Below are 25,970 nucleotides of genomic sequence, written 5' to 3' on the forward strand. Positions count from 1 at the left end.
ACCCGCCTCCTCTAGCAATATCAAACACTCTATCAGATCTCCAGACCAGAGAGAAAATGACAAGTATCCAGAATTCAGTCCTGAGCACACAGAAATATGTAATCTAAATGACAATGAGTTCAAAATAGCTATCATCAAAAAACTCAACAAGGTAAAAGAGAATGTAGAAAAACAATTCAACAAGTTCAGGAACTACTTCACAAAAGAAATTGAAACTATAAAGAAGAATCAATCAGCAGTGTAAGAGATGAAAGACACAATGGAAGAGATAAAACAAAATACGGATTTCCTGAACAGTCAAGTGGACATCATAGAGGAGCGTATCAGCATAATCAAAGATAGACATGTTGAAATGCTCCAGACAGGATGAGAGAGAACTAAGACTAAAAAGAAATGAAGAAGGTCTCCAAGAAATATCCAACTCAATTAGGAAATGCAATGTAAGAATTATAGGTATTCAAGAAGAAGAGAAGGAGAATGGAAAAGAAAGCATGTTCAAAGAAATAATAGCAGAGAACTTCCCAAACCTAGGGAAAGAGAGAGAAGTCTGTGTGGAAGAGGCTTCCAGATCTCCTAGCTATGTCAATGTAAAAAGACCTACTGCAAGGCATATAGTAGTAATACTGGTAAGAGTGAATGACAAAGAAAGAATACTAAGGGCAGCAAGGCAGGAGAAAATAACCTCCAAAGGAACCCATTCAGGCTTTCAGCAAATTTCTCTGCAGAAACCTTATAAGCTAGGAGAGAATGGAATGACATACTCAAATCTTTAAAGGACAGAAATTTTCAGTCAAGGATACTCTATCCAGCAAAAGTATCCTACAGATATGAGGGAGAGAGAAAAACTTTCCCAGACAAACAAAAGCTAAGGCACTTCGTAGCCATGAGACCGCCCCCCCTACAAGAAATCCTCAAGAAGGCCCTCATACCTGGAAAAGAAAAAGGGGGGGAGAAAGGGGTCACAAGACACAGAGTAAGGAGATAAATAGGTAGACAGAATCAGAATGGGATAGCAAATACTCGAGTATAGCATTAAGTTAAAGGGAAGGAAAACACCAAAAGCAAAGATAATCCTGTCATTTTAATCACAAACTCACAACATAAGATGGAATAAGATGTGAGAAAAACAACTTATGAGGGGAGGAGGAAAGGGACTGAATCGGTTTAGATAAGTAAATAAGAGGCCATCAGAAAATAGACTATCTTATACACGAGATTGTGAATTCAAACCTCAGGGTAACCACTAAACAAAAAACAGAAAAGAGACACAAATAATAAATAAGGAGAAAACAAAGAAACACATCATAAAAAACTATGTAATCCAATGGGTAGACCAAAAAACACAGGATGAGAAACAAAGGAAATGCAGGAAAACCAGAAAACAAGTGATAAAATGACAGCATTAAGCCCTCATACATCAATAATCACCCTAAAAGTAAATGGATTAAATTCTCCAATAAAAAGACAGAGTGGCAAAATGGATTAAAGAACAAGACCCAACATTATGCCTACAGGAAACATATCTCAGCTCCAGTGACAAATACAGTCTCAAGAGTGAAGGGATGGAAGATGATACTCCAAGCTAATGGCAAACAAAAGAAAGCAGGTGTCGCAATACTTACATTAGACAAAGTATACTTCAAGATAAGACAGGTAAAGAGAGACAAAGAGGGGCGGCATATAATGATCAAAGGGACACTCCATCAAGAAGAAATAACACTTACAAATGTCTTTGTACTCAACACAGGACCAAAGTTCATAAAGCAACTATTAACAAATCTAAAAGAAGATAATAATAACACAATAATAGTAGGGGACCTCATCACTCCACTCACATCAATGGATAGAACATCCAGACAGAAAATCAACAAGGAAGCAGTGGAATTAAGTGAAAAGCTAAACCAGTTGGACTTAGTAGACATATATAGAACACTCCATCCAAAACAGCAGAATACACATTCTTCTCAAGTGCACATGGAACATTCTCAAGAATAGACCATATGTTGGGAAACAAGGCAAGCCTAAATAAATTTAAGAAAATTGAAATAATAAAAAGCATCTTTTCTGATCACAATGCTATAAAGCAAGAAATTAATTACAAGGAAAAAGCTGAGAAAGGAACAAAGATGTGGAGACTAAACAACATGCTATTGAACAAGCAATGGATGATTGAAGAAGTTAAAGGAGAAATCAAAAAATATCTGGAGACAGATGAAAATGATAACATACCATACCAACTCATATGGGATACAGCAAAAGCTGTATGAAGAGGGAAATTCATCAGAATACAGGCACACCTTAACAAACAGGAAAAATCCCAAATAAGCAATCTCAAACTACACCTAACTGAATTAGAAAAAGAAGAACAAATAAAGCCCAAAGTCAACAGAAGGAGAGAAATAATAAAAATCAGAGCAGAAATAAATGCTCTTGAAACAAAAAAGGCAGTAGAAAGGATCAATGAAACAAAGAGCTGGTTCTCTGAGAAGATAAATAAAATTGACAAACCCCTACCCAGACTTACAAAGAAAAAAGGAGAGAAAGCTCAGCTAAAATTAGAAATGAAAGAGGAGAAATAACAACAGACACCACAGAAACAGAACAGATTATAAGAGAATACTACGAAAAACTATATGCCAACTAAATGGACAATTTAGAGGAAATGGATAAATTCTAGACTCTTAAAACCTCCCAAAGCTGAATCAAGAAGAAACAGATAATCTGAATAGACCAACCACAGGGAAAGAGATTGAAACAGTAATCAAATCATCCCAAGGAATAAAATCCCAGGACCAGATGGCTTCCCTGGGGAATTCCAGCAGACTTTCAGAGAGGATTTAATACCTATCTTTCTCAAGCTATTCCAAAAACCTAGGGAAGATGGAACACTTCCTAACACATTCAATGAGGCCAACATCACCCTGATACCAAAACCTGACAAGAACAACACCAAAAAGGAAAACTACAGACCAATATCGCTGATGAACACAGATGCAAAAGTCCTCAACAACATTTTGGCAACCCGAATTCAGTAATACATCAAAAGGATCATACAACATGATCAAGTGGAATTTATACCAGGGACACAGGGATGGTTCAACATCCACAAATCAATCAACATGTTACACCGTGTCAACAACTTGAGGAATAAAAACCACGTGATCATCTCAATAGATGCAGAGAACGCATCTGACAAGATCCAACAGCCATTTATGATAAAAACTCTCAACAAAATGGGGATAGAAGGAAATTACCTCAACATAATAAAGGCCATATATGACAAACCCACAGCCAACAGCATACTCAATGAGCAAATATTGAATGCCATCCCCCTGAGAACAGGAACAAGACAAGGATGCCCACTATCACCACTCTTATTCAACATAGTACTAGAGGTTTTGGCCAGAGCAATTAGGCAAGAGAAAGGAATAAAAGGAATCCAAATAGGGGGTGAAGAAGTGAAACTCTCACTGTTTGCTGATGGCATGATCTTATATATAGAAAACCCCAAAGAATCCATTGGAAACCTAATAGAAATAATTAACAACTACAGGAAAGTTGCAGGGTACAAAATCAACTTACAAAAATCAGTTGCTTTTCTGTACTCTGATAACGAACTTACAGAAAGAGAACTCGAGAATACAATTTCATTTACAATCGCAACTAAAAGACTAAAGTACCTAGGAATAAATTTAAGTAAGGAGGTGAAGGACTTATACAATGAAAACTATAAAACATTATGAAAGAAATTGGTAATGACATAAAGAGATGGAAAGAGATTCCATGCACGTGGATTGGAAGAATAAGCATAGTTAAAATGTCCATACTACCCAAAGCAATCTACAGATTTAATCTAATCCCAATCAGAATCCCAATGACATTCTGCACAGAAATAGAACAAAGAATCCTAAAATTCACATGGGGCAACCAAAGACCCTGAATTGCTAAGGCAATCGTGAGAAAAAAAAACAAAGCTGGAGGTATCACAATCCCTGACTTCAAAATGCACTACAAAGCCATAGTGATCAAAATGACATGGTACTGGTACAAAAACAGGCACAGAGATCAATGGAACAGAACTGAAAGCCCAGAAATAAAACCACACATCTATGGTTTCTAATGTTCGACAAAGGCGCCAAGAACATACATTGGAGAAAAGATAGTCTCTTCAATAAATGGTGTTGGGAAAACTGGACAGCCACATGCAAAAGAATGAAGGTAGACCATTATCTCACGCCATACACAAAAATAAACTCAAAATGGATCAAAGACTTGAAGATAAATCCTGAAACCATAAAACCTCCTGGAAGACCATATCGGTAGTACACTCTTTGACATTGAACTTAAAAGAATCTTTTCGAGTACCATGTCATCTCAGACAAGGGGAACAAAAGAAAAACAAGTGGGACTTCATTAGACTAAAGAGCTTCTGCAAGACAAAAGAAACTAGAATCAAAATAGAGAAAAGGGAACCCTCATACACTGCTGATGGGAATGCAAACTGGTGCAGCCACTATGGACAAACAGTATGGAGATTCCTCAAAAAACTGAAAATAGAACTACCATACAACCCAGCTATCCCACTACTGGGTATCTACCCAAACAACTTGAAATCAACAATCCAAAGTAACATAGGCACCCCTACGTTCACTGCAGCACTATTCACAATATCCAAGACATGGAAACAACCCAAGTGCCCATCGACTGATGATTGGATAAAGAGGAGGTCACACACACACATATATATAGACATACAATGGAATACTTCTCAGCCATAAAAATGACAAATTCATCCTATTTGGAACAACATGGAAGGACTTGGAGGGAATAATGCTTGGTGAAATAAGCCTGGCTGAGAAAGACAAACATCAGATGATTTCACTCATATGCAGAATATAAACAAACATGGACAAAGAAAGGAGTTCAGTGGTTACCAGGGGAAGGGGGGTGGGGAGTGGGCACAGGGTGAAGGGGAGCACTTATGTGGTGATAGTCAAGAAATAATGTACAACTGGAATCTCACGTTGATGTAAACTTTATGAACTCAATAAAAAAGTTTTTTTAATTAAAAAAAAAAGAAGAGTATATTTCATGGTTAAAGTGCAGTTGAAATCTCATTTTCCAGTGGTGTATATTAAAGATTTTATCTAAGTACTTTATCCAGAGCTACAGATTTAAAAATATAGGATAACTAGAGCCAGCCCTGAGGGTCTAGTGGTTAAAGTTCAGTGCTCGCACCGCTTTGGCAGCACGGGTTTGTTTCCCAGTCGTGGAACCACACCACCCATCTGTCAGTTGCCATGCTGTGGCAGCAGCTCACACCAAAGAACTAGAAGGACTACCAACTAGGATATACAACCATGCACTGGGGCTTTGGGGAGGCAAAAAAAAAAAAAGAGGAGGATTGGCAATAGATGTTAGCTCAGGGTGAATCTTTCCCTGCAAAAAAAATAAATACAATAAAGAAATATATAGGATAACCAAATCTTAATTAATTACATTATACCCACTCTTAATAGATTTAGGTCATATTCCTCCTTGTTTTTCTTCGTTATTGGTTACACCGCCTATTGGTACTTGAGTAATAAAAATAGCTTCCGCTTTGCCAAAGATTATGTTATAGATATTATACTTTTAAAGGTGTTAATTTATTATATTGCTTCAGTTACTTCTTTGCATTTCCAGAAAAGGAACAGCTGTAGTGGATCTTTCTGGGAATAGTGACCCCTCCTCAATTTGTACTGTAATGCGAAGCGATGGGACTTCTCTCTATGCAACCAGGTTTGTATCTTCTGTGAAAGTCAGCATTAGAATGTGTATATGACTTCGTGTTCTTTGTTCTAGGATTAATGCTAAGACAGTCATTTTATCCTTGAAACTGTTACCAAATCCTAATTTCTAAAACTCTTATTCTCACCACTCAAAAAATATTTATTGAGTTTCTATTTATTGCCAGTTATAGTTCCTGTAAAGGTTTAATATCATCAGAAAAGTGACTGAAAAACTGTTTAAAATTAGTTAAACATCATAGGATTTCCACAGCTAAATACATTGTTCTACAAACTATAAAATGGAGGTACCTCATAATCAACTGTAAGTATTTTAAAATTGCGTATTGGCAGGAAGTGAATCCTAGAAGGCAGCCCTATTGGCTCAGTGGTGTCCTCACTCTGTAAAAACCATCTTACATGGACATAAGTACCAGACCTCATTCTGATTGTGGTAAAATAGGCCAAGGAAGAAGTAGGCCACATCGCTTATATTTTTTTATTCGTCTCTATGACTGACCTTGTGGAAAGGAGCAGTCTCTATTAATCAGTGAGAACTGGGTTATCAAGCACACTTACTTCCAGGACAAAGCTAATAGGAAGGAGAAGACAGGACAATGAAGAAGCCACACAAGTAAATGCAGCCATACTCAAGCCCTGCTGGCAGAAGGCTGTAGTGTGTCCCAGGCCAGAGTTTAGGTTAGATCAGAAACCACTTTTGTAGCATAGTTAAAGTAATGACATTTTATTGTTGTTAATTACTATCACTTGTCCCAAACAACATTGAACAACCATCCAGCTCTCTTATTGTTCCTTAGAAATTAATCTCTTACTTTCTGTTACTTTTTGACATTTCCATTTATCAGTTCCATACAATTGAGGTTAGGAAGTGAGAAGAACCTATATATCTAAGAGGTACATTTATTTTTCTAGATACAAAAAAATCTATAGTGGAGAAATTTTTGTGCCAGTTAACCATCACTGGACAGATTAAATAAAGACACCCTGGAGCAGTGGTTATAAGAAATGTATCTGCTCAGAATAGAGGCTCATAAACACTGTAACTATCCTGATGTGGTATCTTTTCTGAGCTGTCATTAGGTCTAGATTTTTCTGTGTATTTATCTTAACAACTATACTTTCTCTTTTTTCTTTGGGAGAAAAATTGTCTTTTTGCCACTTGTTGAAATGTTTGATTTTTCACCTTACTTTAACTTTAGCTGTTTCTGCCCTTTCTGTGGGTTTCTCATAGAATACATCTATGTGTGTTGATGTGAATTAAAGCAGTTTTTATAAAAGACACAGAGAAGTGCAGGAAAATACTAACAAGAGCGCAGGGTGAGGCTGGAGACCTGGCCTTTTTGTTCTGAGACCATGGCCATCACTTGACCTCTTGGGCCCTGGTTCCCTACTTTGTGAAAGGAGAGATCTGGACTAAAAGACCTGGCTTTTCTTTGGCTTTCAAATTCAGGTTCTACAAACTCAACCTAGAACTTTTTCTTATTTTCTTCTCTTTTAGTCTTTCATCAGATCAAAAGATTTCTCTTTGTTTTGTTCTTGGCTCAAACCAAAAAATATAATTGGGGGGTATATTTATGACTTCATTTTTGGGATAATCTTCTATACCAGTGTTTCACAATCTATTATTATTATTATTATTATTATTATTACTATAACATGTCTCAGGAGCCCAAAAGGCTGAAAATGGTATATTTTTCCTACTTATTCACCCTCGTGAAATTTTAATATTAAAATAACTTAATTTTAATGAGGTAGACACTAATGACATTTTGATGATCCTGAACATTTCAAAAGATGTAGGAACTTTTTAAATCCTCCCAGTGTCATATGTTATTAGTCAAAAATAGCTTTAGTTTTAAATTTCAGTATTTCCATAATCTTGACTTGAAATTTCATAGTTTATGGTTTATTTGTCATTATTTCATACTACATGCAAACTGAGTATTTTGTATTTAATGAGAGAGAAAAGAGATAAGTGGGATTTTTGCCAAAGGACTTTATGATCTTTTAAAATACCTTAGGAAGAATTGCTCATGACTGATCCAAGACTGTGAAAGTCCTTGCTAGTACTACTAGAAGAGTAGCTGGAGGATCCCCTTTAGCTCTATGTCACCTATGTTTTCAATGTGTCCTTTAAGAGAGTGTCTTGCAGAAAAGTGACAGGTGGTTCTTTCCAGGAGAGGCTTAATTAACAAATCATAAACGTTTACCTATAGACACTTTGCCCAGAGCTATTTTAGTTATTATTATTACTTGTCCCAGAGCTTTTATTTATTTTTGTTTTATTACTTTTCATAGCACTTTTATTGGTATTGCTTTCCCCAAAGCTATTTTTGTTATTACTCTGTATCAAGGCGTGGTATTGGGATTATATAAGCAATGGATAGTGTACCCCAGGCTGTGGGATAATAGGAGTTTTTAATTAGAAAAGCCTCATTACTATTAAATAGTAAAACAAATTGTTACCCAGATCTGCTTAGTAACTCTTGATTTATGGCCAATTTTTTAGAGATCTTGCAGCTGCTATAGATCGAATGGACAAGTATCATTTTGATAGAATGATTTATGTGGTAAGTAATCACAATAAAGAACAAAAGGTTATGACCCCTGCCTCATGAAACTGCAGAGATGGAAATTGGATGCCACACTGAAAACTATGGGAAAATAATTTTGTCAAACTATAGAAAGAATTCAATGTTAGGTATATTTAAGGTGGCAACCACTATATATATTTTTTTAAAAACACTTAAAAATGAAAAAAGTTCACATTGCTTCATAGTAAAAAGAAAAATTACCCAATCAGGAAGATGGCTATGTAGAATGAATGTGTACAGTCACTATAATGCATTTTTTTAAAAATAACTTATTTTAAATATTTTAAGACTCACAAGAGGTTTCAGAATAGCATGAGTTTCCATGTACCCTTCACTCAGCTTCCCCCAAAGATACTATCTTCCATAACCATAGTACTTTGTCAATACTGGGAAATTAACATTCTTGGAGACCTTATTTAAATTTCACCAATTTTTACATGTTCTAGTGAGAGGACGTGGATGTTGGTGTGTATGTGGTTTTATGAAATCTTATCACATGTTTAGATTTGTGTAACCATCACCACATTGAGAATACAGAACTGTTCCATCACAAAACACACTCCATCATGGCAACCACTTAATAGTCACACCTTCCCCGTAACCCTAACCCCTGGCAGCCACCACTGTGGTCTCTGTACTGCAGTTCTGTCACGTTGAGAATGTTACACAAATGGAATCATACAGTAGGTAATCTGAGATTGGCTTTTTTCACTCAGCATAGCGCATGCCCTTGCGTGCCAAGTAGTATCTAGTCTCTTCTTCCCTTTCCTTCCTTTCCATGTGCAGCCTCCCTTTCTCCTAAGAAAAACACTTACCATTAAATATCTGTTTAGAGCTTAGCTTTGGCCTTCGTGGAGGTAAAGGTCATAGCAGCTGAGAGAGAAGGAATTTAAATGGAATACTAAGAAGATAGTTCGTATTTCCTCCTGACTCAGTGGGGTGCTGCAGGTCTTACTTCCTCTTGCAGAACCCTCAGCCCAGACGTCCTTCTAGTGGCATCCTCTTTGTGTGTTTGAAATGTATCAGTTGATAATGACTCTCATCTGTCAAAGCTCAAGTATGTTAATTTGATTCATGTCCAACCTATTTAAGTAGATTAACTTATCACTGTTCTTTTATTTTAAATACATTTTCTTCCCAAGACAGATAAAGGGCAAAAAAAGCATTTTCAGCAAGTATTCCAGCTGCTGCAGATCATGGGATATGATTGGGCGGAAAGGTAACGGCCGCGTGGTTCTTAATTGCCTGCTCAGGATCGTTAAAGCTTTGTTAGGTCAGCCAAGTCCAAAAATGTACCAGGTTGTTGAAGATTTTCATGCAAATATCACTTCTTTGTTTCAAGCTGTTGGTGTGAAAAAGCAGATTTGTTTTTTGCGTTAATTTATGCCCTGGTTATATTAATTTCTAGCTTATAAACATTTAATAAATATGTTATTAGACGTCTGCTCTCAGTGGCTTGATTTTCAAAATTCTTAATCACCGTCTCCTTTTTTCCATAAAGGCAACTAGTAATTTCATCATGTGCTAATGATTATCTCTATGAAATAAAGCTGTGTGTCTAACATCTTTTGTGACACACAACAAATTATATTCTATTTCAATTTATTAACTTTTAAAAATCTATCTATAAAAGATAAAGTTAAAATTACTCTCTGAAAGGATATTATTATGTACTTTGATCACCAGCTTCTTTCTTGTTTCCCATTAACTAAATGCCCACACCATTTCAGGTGCCAGCACGTGCCCTTTGGAGTAGTACAAGGAATGAAGACTCGAAGAGGAGATGTTACTTTTCTGGAAGATGTTTTAAATGAGATCCAATTAAGGATGCTACAGAACATGGCTTCTGTTAAGAGTGAATTCACTTTTTTGTTGTTACAGTCATAACTTATGTACCACTTTTGTGTTTTGCTGGACTTTTGTGCAGTGTCCTTTATTATGTCCGTTCCTCCATTGACTTTCCAATGACCTTGTCAAAAATAGTTTGCACTAATTAGAGGTGCTAGAATTTTTAGAATTACTGCGTGGTTGTTCACTTCAGTCATCTAAATTGATGGAACCGGGGCCCCGTGGCCGAGTGGTTAAGTTCATGCGCTCCGCTGCAGGCGGCCCAGTGTTTTGTTGGTTCGAATCCTGGGCGCGGACATGGCACTACTCATCAAACCAGCATCCCACATGCCACAACTAGAAGGACCCACAACGAAGAATATACAACTATGTACTGGGGGGCTTTGGGGAGAAAAAGGAAAAAATAAAATCTTTTAAAAAATAAATAAATAAATAAATAGATAGAACCCTGGGCCTCTGTTCATGGACAGCTTCAGCACTGTCATTCTCTTGCTGGAGTGGTTGTGCAAAGCTCCTATGTTATCTAACTGGATACAAGTCACGAGTCCTTATGGCTTTGTTTGACTTTCACCCTTGGGAAAATAAGTACCAGCTATGTCTAATGGCTTACAAGGGATATTTATAAGAAAAACAAATTTGTATTTCTTCCTCTTTAATGTTGGCAGGGGAAATGTCATTATCAAAGGTAAATCAGCTTAAATTAGGAAAGTAAATTGCCCACTGTGAACCTATTTGTTCTTGATGCTGTCCTCATACACGTTTGGCAGATTTTATCTCCACTTTAATCCCTGATTCTGTAGATTCACACACATTAAAGGTAGTTGCCTTGCCTGTTTCAGCAACCAAAGAACTCGAGAACCCACAGGAGACGGCAGAGAGGGTCGGGCTGGCAGCGCTCATCATTCAGGTCTGTTTACACTGCTTCCTCTGAGCCCTTTTTTGGTACTAGAACAAACCCCAGCACTGAAGCTTTACTCTGTCGTTTTAGGACTTCAAAGGTTTACTCTTATCTGACTATCAGTTCAGCTGGGATCGTGTTTTCCAGAGTCGTGGGGACACAGGAGTCTTCCTACAGTACACGCACGCCCGCCTCCACAGGTACAGGAGGCTGCAGGGAAACCCTGGGCCCCGTGGACCTTCCCCAGGGGGGGGTTTAGCTAGTGTGGTCCTAAGACCAAAGGTCTTGTTTTCTGGGCTTCTCCAGCATCCATATTCAAAACTAGTTAAAGTACAGTGGACCTCCTGTTACATCGGGTTTTTTGGGGGTTTTAGAATATTTATTTATTAAGTGCCTACATAAGAAATGCTTTTATGTATATTACCTTATTTAGTCCTCAGAATAACCCTGCCAAAGAATATACTCCATTTTCAGGTGAAGAAACAGATTTAGGGGAAATTGAGGCATCAAGTCAAACGATGTTAGCTTCAAAGCCTAGGGCTATGTTAGGGAGAGCAGGACTGTGTATTCTGACATGGTCTTCGTCACTTGCAATTATGTGTGGTTGGATGACTCGTTTAATCCTTTCTTATTTTTAAACTTTTGATGACAGTTTGGAAGAGACTTTTGGATGTGGTTATCTAAATGACTGCAACACTGCTTGTTTACAAGAGCCACAGTCTGTTTCAATTCTCCAGCACCTTCTCAGGTATGAGTGCCTAGTATTATCAAGTCAGCTTCCACTAGTGAAATGACTGCTGGTGGTTTACTGACCACTAGAGTGAACAGGCCTCCTGTCTCCTGTCTCTAGACAGCATTTTCCTGAAGGTATGACCCAAAAGTGATTGTCTGCCCTTTGAGGGCAGACAGAGGGCATGCTCAAGGTCACTCCTTAGGTCTTAAAATTATTATCACTGCTGAATTAGCCCAGGTGCCTAATGTCCTCTAGGTCATGGTATGCGAATGTAAAGCCTGGTAAAAGCATAACCTTTTAGTTTTGGAAAAGATCATCTTCTCGCCTTCTGTGATAAGTAAAGGAAAATCCTGCCTTGGTGCAGATTCGCTGAGACCATAAGTCCTTCATTTGCCTCTTGGTTTCAATTCACAGTCTCAAATACATGTCTGTCTAATGCCCCTGCACTCAGCAAGGGCCCACACCTTTGAGTTCTTCTCACAAGTGTTATTGGTGAAGCCAGACTTGTCCGGAGAGATTAGTCTCTGGAACAGATGTGGCTGGTTAACAAGGCAGTTTTCTCTGATTGCCACACAATGGCCAGTGGTTCTTGCCTGGGATCAGGAGTTAGTTTGCTCACATTTGGCTAATTTGTGAGGAAAAATAAGCCAACCAGGTTTTCTTGGCATTGAGGGTAGACTGTATTTGCTCGTTTCTAGATTATGTCCCTAAACATGGCTAGAGACTGTTTACATTCCATTTAACAGCCATATTTGAGTCCTTGCTCTGGGCTAGGCTTAAGGGATATGAAGATGTTTTAGAACATAGCTGCCATCAAGGAATTTGTAAGAAAGAAAAGTGTGCCTTTACTTTCAAAGGTACACAAGGTCTTTTTTCCTATACCATCTACCCTTAATGATGTCAAGTCAACCTTGCATCCTAGACCTGTCTTAGCATCTTAGCTCAGTATAATATATGCAGTGTTCCCCTGCCAACTGCTCCTGTCATCTTTCTTTTAGGTTCGACGAGGTGCTTTATAGGTCATCTCAGGACCTTCAACCCAGGCACATTGTCAGTTACCTTCTAACTCTAAGGTACTTTATTGTCCTGCTATTTTCAGGTGTTAAAAGACATTCAAGACTGATCTGACAAAGGACCTTTCTTTCATCTAAAAGTTTCCTATAAACAAGCCCCTTGGCCTAAAAAATTATGTGCTTTAAGTTACAGGAATTCTTGCTTCATCTTTGCAAATTAGTAATTAATGTTCATTCATTTGTTCAGTGATATAAGGTACAGTCACTATAGTCCAGTGAGTGGGAACCAACAGTTTGTCATAGGTGGTTATAGAGCAGTGCATATGGGTTATAATAGAGTGGACGTAAGAGACAATGTTAGGGCACTCAGCCCAGCCTTGAGGGATCAGAGAGGGCTTTGCAGAGGAAAGGACGAGCTATTAATCAGGAGAAGCAAGGTGGCAGAGGAGGCAGAAAAAGCCCAAAGTTGAACAAAAACATGATGCATTAAAGGAACTACAAGCATAGTCCTGGCAGGGATGAGAAATGAAGCACATATAGGCCTTTTTGCCATGCACTAAGGTATTTTGATTTATTTTCAGGGCAGTGGCGTCCATAAAAAGGTTTTAAGCAGAGGCGCAGAAAAATCAGTCAGCTAGAGGATAGAGAATGAATTGGGAAGTGAGTCAGTGACACTCGCTAGAGTCTCCACAGGAGCTATTGTAGAAACTCCAACAGAAGTTGAGTCTGCCCTTCTATGGCGATGGCTAGGTCTTCCCATAACGCTGATTAAGAAAAGAAATAGTTTCTTTTACTTAAGACATACTGAAATCAGAGATTTACTGGTATTGTTTTCCTGATTATGCTTTTTACCTTGTCTTTCCCAGATTTAAATAAGATTTTTTTTCCTTTAATTTCCACTTAGACATGTAGAGTTGAAAAAGTCAGAAAGTCTTATTAAAGGTCACTTAATCATTGAGACAAATGTCATAAGCATCATTTCTCTGGCACATTGTTCTACTTGCCATTCCTGAAGAGAAAAGATGCTTTAAAGAAAAGTGGCAGTGTGTGTGCAGTGGAGTGACGGCTAGTCTCTACTCCACCTCCTCACCGTACAGACGGGGAAAGGCCAGGCACGTTATACTTTCCATCTTTGTAAAGGGCACCTAACTGAGGAAAAACTAATTATTAGAAAGGAATTCTTCATAGTTGTAAAACTAACAGGATTGAAATCATAATCTTAAGAACTTGCCACCTGGTATTAGTAGAACCAGGACCAAAATCTAAAGCTTAAGTTGAGTGTGTTTTACTTTGCCTATTGTAGAAAAGCAGTGAATTCCAGTCTCAGCTTTCCAATTTTGGATACATCCTTCAATGGCTCTAGGCTTTGATTTCTTTATCTGTAAGGTGAGGGAGTAGGATTAGTTATCAAGCTGATAGGTTACAACAGGAAATTACTGCTGGTCCTAACCATGATTTCTCTTTTCCCGTGTCAGTCATCTTGCAGCTGTGGCACACAAAACACTGCACGTAAAAGACAGTCCTCCTGAAGTGGCCGGGGTAGGTTGGGTGTTTTCTGTGTAATGTCTGGCATCCTCAGGCTAGCATTACTGAGTCAGTCTTGTAAATGTTTCTAAAATGGTATCCTGTTGTTCAACTACAGCAAAGTACTTATAGATTCAGGTAATAATTAGAATTGGGCTCTAACCATCAGTGTTTACTTTACAACATACTAGACTCTGAAACACATTCTCCTACATCAAGTGTTAGAGTGATGAGTCCCTTTATCTGTGGCTGTATTGTCTCATGACCCTGTGACTCCCACTCCCCAGCCCGTGGGTACCAGCCTTATTACAAGGGATGCTAGGGATTTGTCTTCCCTTGCCCATAGCAAACCCTCGGGCACTGAGATATTGTTCCTACTTAATTAGATGAAAGTTAGAATTACTTTTAAATACACTCTTATTCACTTATAGTTAGCCTGTTACTGAATTAAACACTTAATAATTCTTTGATTTATTTTGTAGGCCAGACTTCATCTTTTCAGAGCTGTCCGTTCTGTCCTAGCCAACGGAATGAAACTTCTTGGAATAACACCTGTATGTAGGATGTAATTTCTAATTAAAATGGCTTTTTAAATACTAAGTGAATTCTAGTTATCTATTCTTATATGCCTTGCTGTTTAGAATAGAATTTAAACTATCATTCTGTGTCAGAATCTATATTTTATTAAGTCTAAGTGATTTATCAACTTATTAAATCTTTACCCCTACAAAAGAAATCATCTGAGTTCCCTCATGGTCAATATGTACTAAACAGATTTTTGTAAAACTAAGCTAAATCTTTTAAAATTCATTGTGGTCTAATGAGGATAAAGGATTAGAGTTTAAACTCTAGCTTGAGGTTTCTTACAATGTTATTCTTCCAGAAACTATTCTTGTAACTGAAGTGATCTAATATTTTCATCAAATAAAATTGATGAAGAAAAAAATCTCAGTTTTCTTATAATTATGGCTAGTTCTGAATAAATTCAGGGGGACTAAAATCAAGCCTTTTTGCCAATACAGCTGACAACTACTTCCAGAGAACAGATCTTGTTGCTTATCTTTTTGTTGATATATACAGGTAACTCTTACTATGTGAACTCAGGAACTGAGGACATTTGAATAGCAAGGAATTACTTGTACAGGTATTGTATTAGAATCTTTTTATAAAAATTAGTCCGTTAGTTAAACCATAATTTTAAATGGAGTTTCTTAAACTGTTTCCTTCATGTATCTACCATATGGGTCAAGTATACTTTGTAGGATTTGTTTAGGTAACGTGAGTAGGCTCTGTTCTGTTTGATCAGTACAGCTCTCCTCATCTGCCAGCATTTCCATTTACGTTTGCTATAGTTCATTCCAAACGTTGCTACAAGATGTCCTCTGAATACCAATGAGTGTCTAGTTTTACAAATAGAGAAGCAAGTTGGCGTGAACCAAAGCTTCTCTAGTTGAATGAACATAGCTTTGTATTGGCAAGTATGGTATACTTCTTAGTCCTAGAAAAGATTCATCCGTGCACTCTCAATTTTAAGTGAATTAGCTTCCAGACTGCTGATTTTCTACTTAAAATATCATTAAAATTTCCTTAGCAAACCAGCCATGTAATAAAAATGTACCGTTGGGACATGTTTTACATGTTCAGTATCCCTCTCCACTTCTTTGGAGAAATGTTCTCCTTCCCAGTGTGGGAGCCTCCTCAGTATTTGAATCTTGAGTGAAGTGACCTGGGATGGTGATGATTAAAGCCAGGTCTTTCCAAAAGCAGCTCCCTGAACAGACTGTCCATTAATCCTGACACCCTAGAGCCCTACAACCCTGACTGCAGTCCTCCTGATCAACTGTTGTTTTTGCTTACGGCTGGCTGGAGGTGGTTTACAGCTATCATTTGCAACCAAAGAACTCAAACTGATACAATTCCAACACAGGAAGAATTAAAAATTTCATGTTTTGGGTTTGTTGGTTTGGTTTTGCATTACCTTAATGGTCATATCTACAGAACAAAAAGTGATCAAACAGATTTCATATAAATTAAGTTTATTGCTGAATTTCCCTATTAACATTCTATAGAAATTTTTTTAAAAACACTGAAATTTCACAAATTATTGAGAGCCCAACAGTTAAACATACTTTATAAAAAAAAGTACAAAAGTGACATTAGAAATATTTTTTGAAGAAAAGTATATCATCTAACAGCAAAGAAATATGAATCCAGACAATGAATGGCACAAATACAGCACTGAAAGGAGTACTCAGTCACACCCAGAAATCACTGTCTGAGTTACGAAATAGATTCAGTTTGAGAAGTCACACATTCAGTTTGTTTCTGAACTAGCCTGTCTTGTTTTTGCTCTCTTTTGTAAGAAAAGAGCTAGGTCTTTACTGATGCTGCGACAAAATACTATATGTGAGCTGGAGAACAAGGAGGGGTCATCCTTCTCCCCGGTACCTGAACAAGAGAACAGTTAATACAGAAATGGCTTTGGCACTTTAACCCTTAACATTGTCCCAAACTTTGTGACTTTGAATATTGTAGCTTCACATGAGTTTTATTAACACCATATCCTCTCCATACTTTGTATGTACATTATATATACAATAATATAATTCCTTCATTTAAAAACAAAACGGGTTGACCCCAAACAGGTCATGTTAAATCTTTGTAGCAATTCACTCAGATAGCTTTCTTCTTAATTCTTATGCCACTCAGTTAATTTGTTGCTTTTGTTTGTTTAAGCTACCTTCTGGGATTGACTTAAGGCTCTAGTTTAATGCAAATAGTGTAGTCTTAGTAGGAATCTCTTTTGAGGCTGAAATCATACACCGACTCTCTCTTTTGAAGTTGTTTCTCCTTGTTGGATGGACGTAGTGTCTTGTCGGGGTAATCCATAGAAATATATAGAAACACAGACGAGAAGAGCACCCAGAGCAAAGGTGAGTGCTGAAAAGGGGGGGAAAAAAGTCTTACTCTGTATTAGTGTCTTTAAAATAATATAACAACAATCAACTTAAAATTTTGAACTTTCAATTGTAGATTTACATCTGATCACATGGAAAATAAATCAATCTAAATGTTATACTTTTATGATATAAGGTTAGAAAGGTCATCAATTCTAGTCTTCCCCACCACCCCGCGCGCTACCCACCGCCCCCCTGCCCCGAAAAAGTGGTAAAATCAAGGGAGTGACAATCACTGACTACACCCTTTTCAAGAACACAAGTATGGCTGCCCTGGACCACTCTGACAAAGAACACACTAACTTCCCTATATACTGATTTTTTTTTTTTTTTTTTAAGGCAGTGGAATGTGGCTTTTCCATGATACTAGAAACCTGAGAAAATTTAAGGCAAAAGGTAGTTGAGCAAAATTCAAAGAGTTAAGTGACCAATGATTCAAACCACTGAAGATTTCTGAATAGGAAAGGAGGTGGTGATTTACTGAATAAAATCCAATTTTCTGCTAGCCTTGTCTTTTTTCCATCTTAATTCTAAAAATCAAGACACAAAAAACTAAATTACAACTTGTCAAACTTGACAAGTAGGCATATTAAAATAAATGCTCATGTCAAAATCTACTTCAAAACTGTACGTCCTGTTCAAAACTGAACTGTATTCTCCATGGAGGACAATGGCACAGTCTTAATAGCTTTAAAAATGACATGCAGAGAAATGACATCAAGCTGTGATCCTAACTAGAAAAGACCAGCTTTGTCTTCAAAAAAGGAGAAGGAGGTAAATTAAATCTAAATAGGAAACTGGAAGATTGCTAAGACATTCTAATTAATTTCCCTGACCATCAGTAAGACAGAACATTGACCAAAAAGCATTTTATACTGTTCCCAAATATTCCTTAGGAGCAAAGGCATAAGGATTTGTTGAGCATAAAGATGGACCAGAACTACAATTGAAACTTCACCCAAATCAGGTCAGAAAACCATCTAGAGCAGAGCCTATAGTACCTGACACTGACATGGTAAGTGGCTGGCTTTCCACAGAGTACTTACTATGTGCCGGGCAGTATTCTAAGCACTTCACCTGAAACAACCCTAGGAGATGGGTGATAACTGTCATTCCCATTTTACAGATGAAGAAACTGAGACACAGGTTAAGTAACTTCTCAAAGATTGCACAGCTAATAAATGGAACAGGCAAGATTTTAACCATACTATAAAATGGTTTTCTAAGATTTCTACAAGGTTGGCATTCCTCTATTTGCATGTATAACAAGGATCAATTTTAAAATGAAATGTAAATATAGGCCAGGTCTGTTTCTTGTATTTAATGTGGCTATTTGACAGATTTTCCTCATGTATTAGTTTATGGTATAATTGATCAGTAAAGAAAATGATTATTAAGCATAAAAGCACCCTGAAATGTTAAATCAACATCACTGCTTAAATAATTCAGAAGCCAACTTAATGCTGGATGTGGGCTAGGGAAAATTATATTAGAAGGAATAGTATAGCAGTGATGCCAGAATGCCAGCTACCGTAATGAATTTTGTCTTAATTACGTATTAAATGAAACAAAGATACCTTTATAGAAGAGAAAAGAAAATTTACATTTGGATTGTAGTTTCAAAACCAGTTCACACCCAACTCCAAAAGAGAAGGTACAAACTAAGGGGGAAATAAAACAGATTTTCTGCTCTTTCCTCAAAATAAAAAGCTTAAATACTTTAATTGTACTGCAGAAAGGAATCATTTCCTAAAGTCCTTATATTTATTTCTTTGCGTACCTAATCACACTGTATTCACCCTGAAGCACTTCCGTTGTCATGTGTCTAATGCCTGGGGAACGGGGAGGCCTTGACTGCGAGAAAGCTCTTCCCAGTAACTGAGGAACGCCCTCACTCACTCAGAACTGACACCCTCAGCTTACGCTCTAGGAACATTTCAACACCCCAAGAAGTGCTGACTCACATAGCACACAACTATGAACTGCTCTCCTTGTAGAATAAATTGTAACAAAACTAGGAATTTCTGTGAACACTAAGACCAACTGCCATATTTAATCCAAGATAAAATGAATCAAGGAAGTGAGAAGCTCTTCCATGTTGAAAAGTTAACAGTACAAACTAAGACATACTTATCTGTAATCCAAACAGCATCACTGAAGCAATGGTAGAAAGGACGATGGCTGCTGCTGCGGAAAAGCCCTTCATGATGTTGTCTGTGTACTTGACCACAATAGAGGTGTAGAGGCCTCCAACACTCGCAAGAACTTGTATAGAGAAAGAAAGAAAATCTTAACACCCAAATAAATGAAGCCTTCTAGGATGGCGAGTCAGTTTTCATCCCCAGAGATGCCATACTAATTTACCTAGGAAAATACTATTTTCCATAGAAGCAGCCATCTGAGAGAGTTTGTACTAAAATTGAGTAGTAGTTGCTACAAAACAACATTGTTTTTCAGATGCCCGAAGGGCTCTGTGGTCTACTACTAAACTGTACACATTTCTTGCCAACACATTAGATACTTTTGATTGTGGAGGCAAAATTGCTTTGGGATAGCTATGCCACAAAAGTCAATAAAACCAAAATTACGTTTTCAAACTGGTGTTCACAGTGTCAAAGGAACAATTTCAAAATGCTATAAAGGCTTAAAATGGACATCTAACTTTAAAAAGATCTACCCAGAAGCTTTAATTCCTGGATACTTACAGATGACAAACCAGACATAATATGTGTAACCATAGAAAAATCCTTTTTCTTTAACTTCAGCTCCATCTGACAAGTAGACGCCAGCTAATGTCACAACAATCCCTGATAGATACATTTGAATGTTTCTCACCCAAAGGGAAGTGTCTGAACTCTTTAAAACTTTTTCAAAATATACTCCTGAAAGAAAATTAGACATGCAAATATGAAATAAAGATATTATTAGAAATTAACTTAAAATGTCTTTCATTTAGAGCAATAACCTAGAGATATGATAATATAAATATATTATTTGGGGACCAGACATTTTACATTAATTAAATGCACATTTATTATATTGGTTTGACACACTGGTATACTGAACATTACCAATTTGTATTTTTACAGAGCATATAGAATTAATAGCCAAGAAGGAACTTTCTAACCTACATTTAACAAGAGACTCAAATTATTGTTGAGAACAGCTTCTGCCTTATTATAGCAGTGAGATAGATCGCAAGAGCTCTGTTCATGCCAATAAAATACTTGCTTTGCTCAGCTGGAAAACTATACTGTTACAGTACAATCATACCCCTATAATATCTGCCCGGTAATGAATACTACCACCTTTGCAAAATAACCAATATAATCACCACTTGGGATTTTTTTCAGAGTAAGTTAACACAACCAAAATAAAATTTAAACAGAACTTGCTGAGTGAAGCCATTTTCCTTTAAAGCAGGATTCCACAAACCGAGGTCATACACAATGTCAGAAGGACCATGACCTCCCTAACTAGATAACACATTTTGTGTGTATGTGCACTTTTCTGGGGTTGAGTGTCCACAGCTTTTTTCAGATACTCCAAAAGAGCACCAACCCCCCCACCAAAAAAAAAAATCACATACCACTGCTGTAAATCTTACACCTAAAATGAAGGCACATTTAACAAGGACATTAAAGGTTTTAGTTACAAGGACCATGTTAATTAGAAATTTAGGAATTGTCACTAAAGTACTAATCACCTAAAAATTCTAATGAAAAACGAGGTTCTTTTTGATGAACCTATGGAAAGAGCCAGAGAATGGGAACAAACATACCACAGCTATTCCTATTTCCTCCTTTGATTTTCCTATCTGTGAAAACCATTTAACTATTCAGTGCTCAGTTACTCCAGGCTTAGAGTTTCCTCAATTGTGTACTGAGAGGCTGAACTAAATAGAATGTTGGACGCAAACATTTAATTATTCAAAATAGTGATAAAAAATCAAATAGTATATTATTTTTGAGGTAACTCAATTTTTCTTTCTAATTTACTGGTTCCTAAGAATAAAAATTTAGCATGTTATCATTAAGTATATCCCGAAATTTATATTTTCCCCTTATCAAACATCATTTTTACAAGCAATATTTCACTTATAAATTCAGCCTACTTTCCTAGTCAAAAATAAAAACAGAGTCCTAACTCTTGAAATAGCACCAATAAAGGTATTAATAAAGATGTATAGCTGTAACTAATAGACTCTTTACTAAAAAAACTTGCAGTTTCTTCTCTGTTGGAGCTATTTCTCAAACACATTCATTTCTTATGTTACACTTAACATTCATACTTTGTCTCTTCTTGATTCAGTGGAGGATTGCTTGTCCCTACACATAAGATTCCAGACTTTCATGTTCATTTGATGTTCATGATTTTGGTTCTTGTCCCCCGCATTCTCCTGTGACTTTTGTGTACTAAGCTTTCTGAGGAACTCTCCACCTCACCTCCATTTCCTGCCTAGGCCATAGTCCTAAACTGTTGAAGCACAGGCAGAACTTGAGGTTACCAGAGAAAAACAGATACTGAACTGGTAACTAAGCCTAAAGCAGCAGAATCTAGCCTGAGGATAGTGCCAGTTCCAGGAAAACGGAATTTGAGTTTTCTGATGGCTAACTTCCTCCATTTTCAGAGGCCTTTTTTCATTTACTTTTGGGTTCTTGGCTGGACTGAGAATGGTCAAGGATGACAGAAGTATATTCTTAGATAACTGCAAGCATGAATAAGGATTGAGGTCTGAACTGACTTAAACACTAGCATGCATTTACTGGAAAAACAGCTGACACAAAACTAAATAACTAAACATAAGAAGATAAGCTTTAGGGGGAATAAAATTGTTATGATAAAGCAAGATAAACTAGATCCCTATTTAAAGTTTGATTTTTTTTAGAAATTTGACAACAGAATAAAATGATGCTTTTATGATTTACCTGCAAATCCTGAGCATAATACAGCAATAGCTATAGCGCCAAACCCTAACAGTGGGTTCTGTTCCACCTGCAACAGTAATGTTTTAAAAGTTATTTTTAGTGACTAATAAATAGAATTCATCAAGAGACCAAATACATGAATACAAAAATCTGTGTTATAGTGATACTGAAAGTATGCCATATGAAACACAACTACTCTGTAGAATAAGACGGGACCATCCCAGAGATTAAACCAAAGCTCTTAAGTTAAAAACGTGCCCCTCAGGTTGCAGCCATAGTAAATACTCAATATAACACGTGTACCTGTTTCCTAACAACAAGGGGCACCCTAGTATAGAATTTTGCATAGTAAGCCAGCCTCTTATTTTAACTTCTGCCACCACCCTAACTCAGCCCCTTATAGCATCAGTCATGGAAACAGTTACAGTTTAACTTTTTTTATTTATTCCCTATCACCTACAGGATGAAGTAATGACTTTTAAGATTTCCTACTTTACTGAATTTTTATTAAATATTAATAGCATACCTGCTATGTATCAGATATACTGTATCAGATATACTGTTCCATACTAAATAAAGATAATATGCAGCTCTGGTTCTTAAATAGTTCATGGATAGGAGAGATTGATGGGTATATATAATCCTAATACTGTGCTGACAGATACATGTATATGGGCCCCAACCTACTCTTTAAACTTTATTTCCTTTTTCTTCCCTTAACTAACCCTCAGGAGCTTTCATCAGTCTTTCCTCAGAGATATACACTATCTCAGTAGTAACACTGAAATTAAAGGGTTGAGACGCATGACTGTAATATTAGACAAGCATATACCTTGTTCAGAATAAATAAACCTGATATAAGGAGAGTATTACTTTAAGTACTTGAGAAAGAAAGCGTGGTCTAAAACATTTGCATGAAGATAAAAGGAGAAACAGAAGATATTGTGGACTAGTGGTTCTCAAAGTATGGTCCGTGGACCAACAGCAGCAGCATCACCTGGGAACTTGTTAGAAATGAAAATTGACACCCCCACCCCAGACCTCCTAATCATCCACTGTGGGGATGGGGCCCAGCAATCTGTTTTAACCTTCCAGTTGATTCTAGTGTACACTAAAGTTTGAGAACTACTGCTAGAGACCACAAGCGATAAACATGGGTGCTTTCCTAATACAAACTACAAGAGTGGCTAGAGATGAGAAAAAAATGGTGTGAGATTTCTCCTATCCCAACAACTGCTAGGAAGCTCAAGCTACCAAAAATAGTATCTGATAAATTCCTAGCTTGCTTTTCTGCCAGTTTAATCTCTCTACAATTAGGAAAAACAGTGATAGACACTGCTTCTCTGGATGTAATTCTGACTAATAAACTACTGGGTGATGAAGTGGAAGTGACAGAAACTTTGGAAAATAGCAACCATGCCATTTTAGCATGAGTTATAGCCAAACACAGCACAGTTAAGAAACATGGGTTCCAGTCTTGAATAAATCAAAATTCAAAAAAACAAAACTTTAAGTTAGAATTCCATAGCTAGCAGGAATATGCTTCAAGAGGGATAAGAGGGTCTAAAGAATGAGATTCTGGTGAAGAGTCAAAAAAGAATACATAAAGAAATCAAGGTGACTAAGGGCATCTTAATGAATTCTGATTTTATAAAAAGAACTCCAGTACACATAACCAAGAGGAATCTAACCAGAAATTTTAGTATCAAGAAATTGAAAACTCAGAGTCAGTGGAGGCTTGCAAAACCCTTTAAAACTTTTAAGAAGGCTTTTAAAAGTCTGTTTAGTTCAAGAAGAAAAGAGTATGCTGCTTGGGCGAGATGATGTAGTTATATGGTAAGAAAATAAGAGTTACCCAAATCTAGTTTCCATTTTCTCTGTGAATAATAATTTTTAAATAATATATAAATAAGTAAACATTTAAAAGGAAACGTCCAAGACATCTGGTTTACTATTATAAGAATACTTAGCTAAATAAAATAAATTCAAAAGTATCTTGACCAAGAATAGTAGCAATTCAAGATACTGATCACTCTGTCTCTGAGGAATAATGAAGGCTAGAAGCTACGCCAGGAAATTTGGATTGGGCAAACACCGTCCTGATTTTCAAAAAGGCAGAGGGACAGAAAGGCTGCCGAAATGATTGATGGCTGCTTGAGACCTGTAAGCAGCCCAGCAAGCTCAGCACGGGCTCTGGAGCCACGCTGCCTGGCTTCAAGCAATGTTACTGGACACGTTACTCACCTCTTTGCCTATCAGTTTCCTCATCTGAAAATGGAAATAAAAACAATACGAGCCTCATGTTTGTTGTAGGCAGAAGTGAGTTATTATATGTAAAGCACTTAGAACACTGCTGGTATTTAGCGCTGTATAAATGATTGTAGCTGTAACTAATTATTGATTACTAGCAAAATGCTAGAACAGATGACTTGAGCAACTTAAAAATTTTAATTGTAATTACTAGAAAACAGTGTGGCTTCCCTAAGAGGAGATATACCAGATTTCTTTACTGAATGGATTCCTAGTGTAAGTGGTAAGGGGAATTATTCCATAGAGATAATGTTTAGCGAGAAATCTGACAGATTTGCATGATATTTTTATGAACGAGCCAGAGAATGCAGTGAGGATAACAGCACAATTCTATTGATAGCTGAGTGAAGGTTCATACAGCAAAGTGCTAACTAATAGAATAAAATCAAGCCAGACCAAAGCACTACCAGCTCACCGGGCATATGAATGAGCCCCCTAAGGAACAGACCCTCCAGGCCCAGTCAAGCCTTCAGCCAATGGCAGCCTAACCAATATGCCCACTGCAACCCAATGAGAGACCACAAGCAGGAACCGCCTAGTTAAGGCACCCTCAAATTCCAGACCCCTAAAAACAGAGAGATAAGAAGTGCTTAATAAGCAAGAAAAAAAGCCAAGCTAAAGAGAGGTCTGAAGAATAACAACTCTGATCCTCTCCTGTCTAGAATTTTCAGTGAAGACCCAGAAGACTATTTCTTGAATCTGTAGAAAGTATGATACTCAAAACAAAAAAAAAGCTAATAATGGATAAGGGCTGAAAAGACCTCAAAGGCCTGAACAATGACCCAAAGCTAACAAGATTAGCTCAATAAATACAAACACATCCTGCATTTGGCTAGAAGAAGCCCACTGCACAAGACACATTTGAGACAAACTAGTTATGTGAAACAGCTACATGTGGTTGTATATAATCAGTTATAGAATGGATAGCACCTATCCCCCCAAAACTAATACAATCCTATGCTGATTTACCAAGTCTCTAGTATTCAGAACAAAGGAGGTAATTAGCAAGCCATACCTCACACTACTCAACACCTGGAGACTGTGAAGTTTTAGGACACACAGTCATGTGTCACTTAATGACAGGGATAGGTTCTGAGAAATGCATCGACAGGCAATTTCGTTGTCGTGAACACCAGAGTGTCCTTAGGCAAACCTAGATGGTATAGCCTACTACACAGCTATGCTCTACGGTACTGTCCCTACGGGACCTCTGTTGTATATGCAGTCCACTGTTGACCGAAATGTCATTATGCAGTACATGACTGTACTAAGGAACAGTAATAGATGAATGCATCTAGAAGAGAAATACAAGGCAGTAACTGGGGCAAGAGGCAGGGATCAGAAAGTCTCTAGAAATCATAGAAAGAAACGACAGG

The 25,970-nt window shown here is 37.2% G+C and overlaps 2 protein-coding genes across 2 annotated transcripts in view; one reads left to right on the forward strand and one right to left on the reverse strand.

The window, feature by feature from the left end:
• The window catches only part of RARS2 (arginyl-tRNA synthetase 2, mitochondrial), a 67,869-nt gene extending 52,870 nt beyond the window's left edge, over positions 1 to 14,999 (forward strand). The window contains exons 11-20 of the mRNA XM_046676952.1: positions 5,686 to 5,781; positions 8,299 to 8,359; positions 9,526 to 9,602; positions 10,114 to 10,238; positions 11,071 to 11,138; positions 11,220 to 11,329; positions 11,782 to 11,877; positions 12,861 to 12,935; positions 14,351 to 14,414; positions 14,882 to 14,999. Of these exons, the coding sequence (XP_046532908.1) occupies positions 5,686 to 5,781; positions 8,299 to 8,359; positions 9,526 to 9,602; positions 10,114 to 10,238; positions 11,071 to 11,138; positions 11,220 to 11,329; positions 11,782 to 11,877; positions 12,861 to 12,935; positions 14,351 to 14,414; positions 14,882 to 14,968 (859 nt within the window). The 3' untranslated portion in view covers positions 14,969 to 14,999. The remainder of the gene's footprint in view (positions 1 to 5,685; positions 5,782 to 8,298; positions 8,360 to 9,525; positions 9,603 to 10,113; positions 10,239 to 11,070; positions 11,139 to 11,219; positions 11,330 to 11,781; positions 11,878 to 12,860; positions 12,936 to 14,350; positions 14,415 to 14,881) is intronic.
• A 1,427-nt stretch (positions 15,000 to 16,426) lies between these two features.
• Positions 16,427 to 25,970, reverse strand: part of SLC35A1 (solute carrier family 35 member A1) — a 28,388-nt gene continuing 18,844 nt past the window's right edge. The window contains exons 5-8 of the mRNA XM_046676632.1: positions 22,285 to 22,351; positions 20,062 to 20,238; positions 19,487 to 19,621; positions 16,427 to 17,339 (exon numbers count right to left, since the gene is read on the reverse strand). Of these exons, the coding sequence (XP_046532588.1) occupies positions 17,215 to 17,339; positions 19,487 to 19,621; positions 20,062 to 20,238; positions 22,285 to 22,351 (504 nt within the window). The 3' untranslated portion in view covers positions 16,427 to 17,214. The remainder of the gene's footprint in view (positions 17,340 to 19,486; positions 19,622 to 20,061; positions 20,239 to 22,284; positions 22,352 to 25,970) is intronic.

This window comes from Equus quagga, chromosome 11 (genome assembly GCF_021613505.1).
Source record: "Equus quagga isolate Etosha38 chromosome 11, UCLA_HA_Equagga_1.0, whole genome shotgun sequence".
NCBI classification, from domain to species: Eukaryota; Metazoa; Chordata; class Mammalia; order Perissodactyla; family Equidae; genus Equus; species Equus quagga.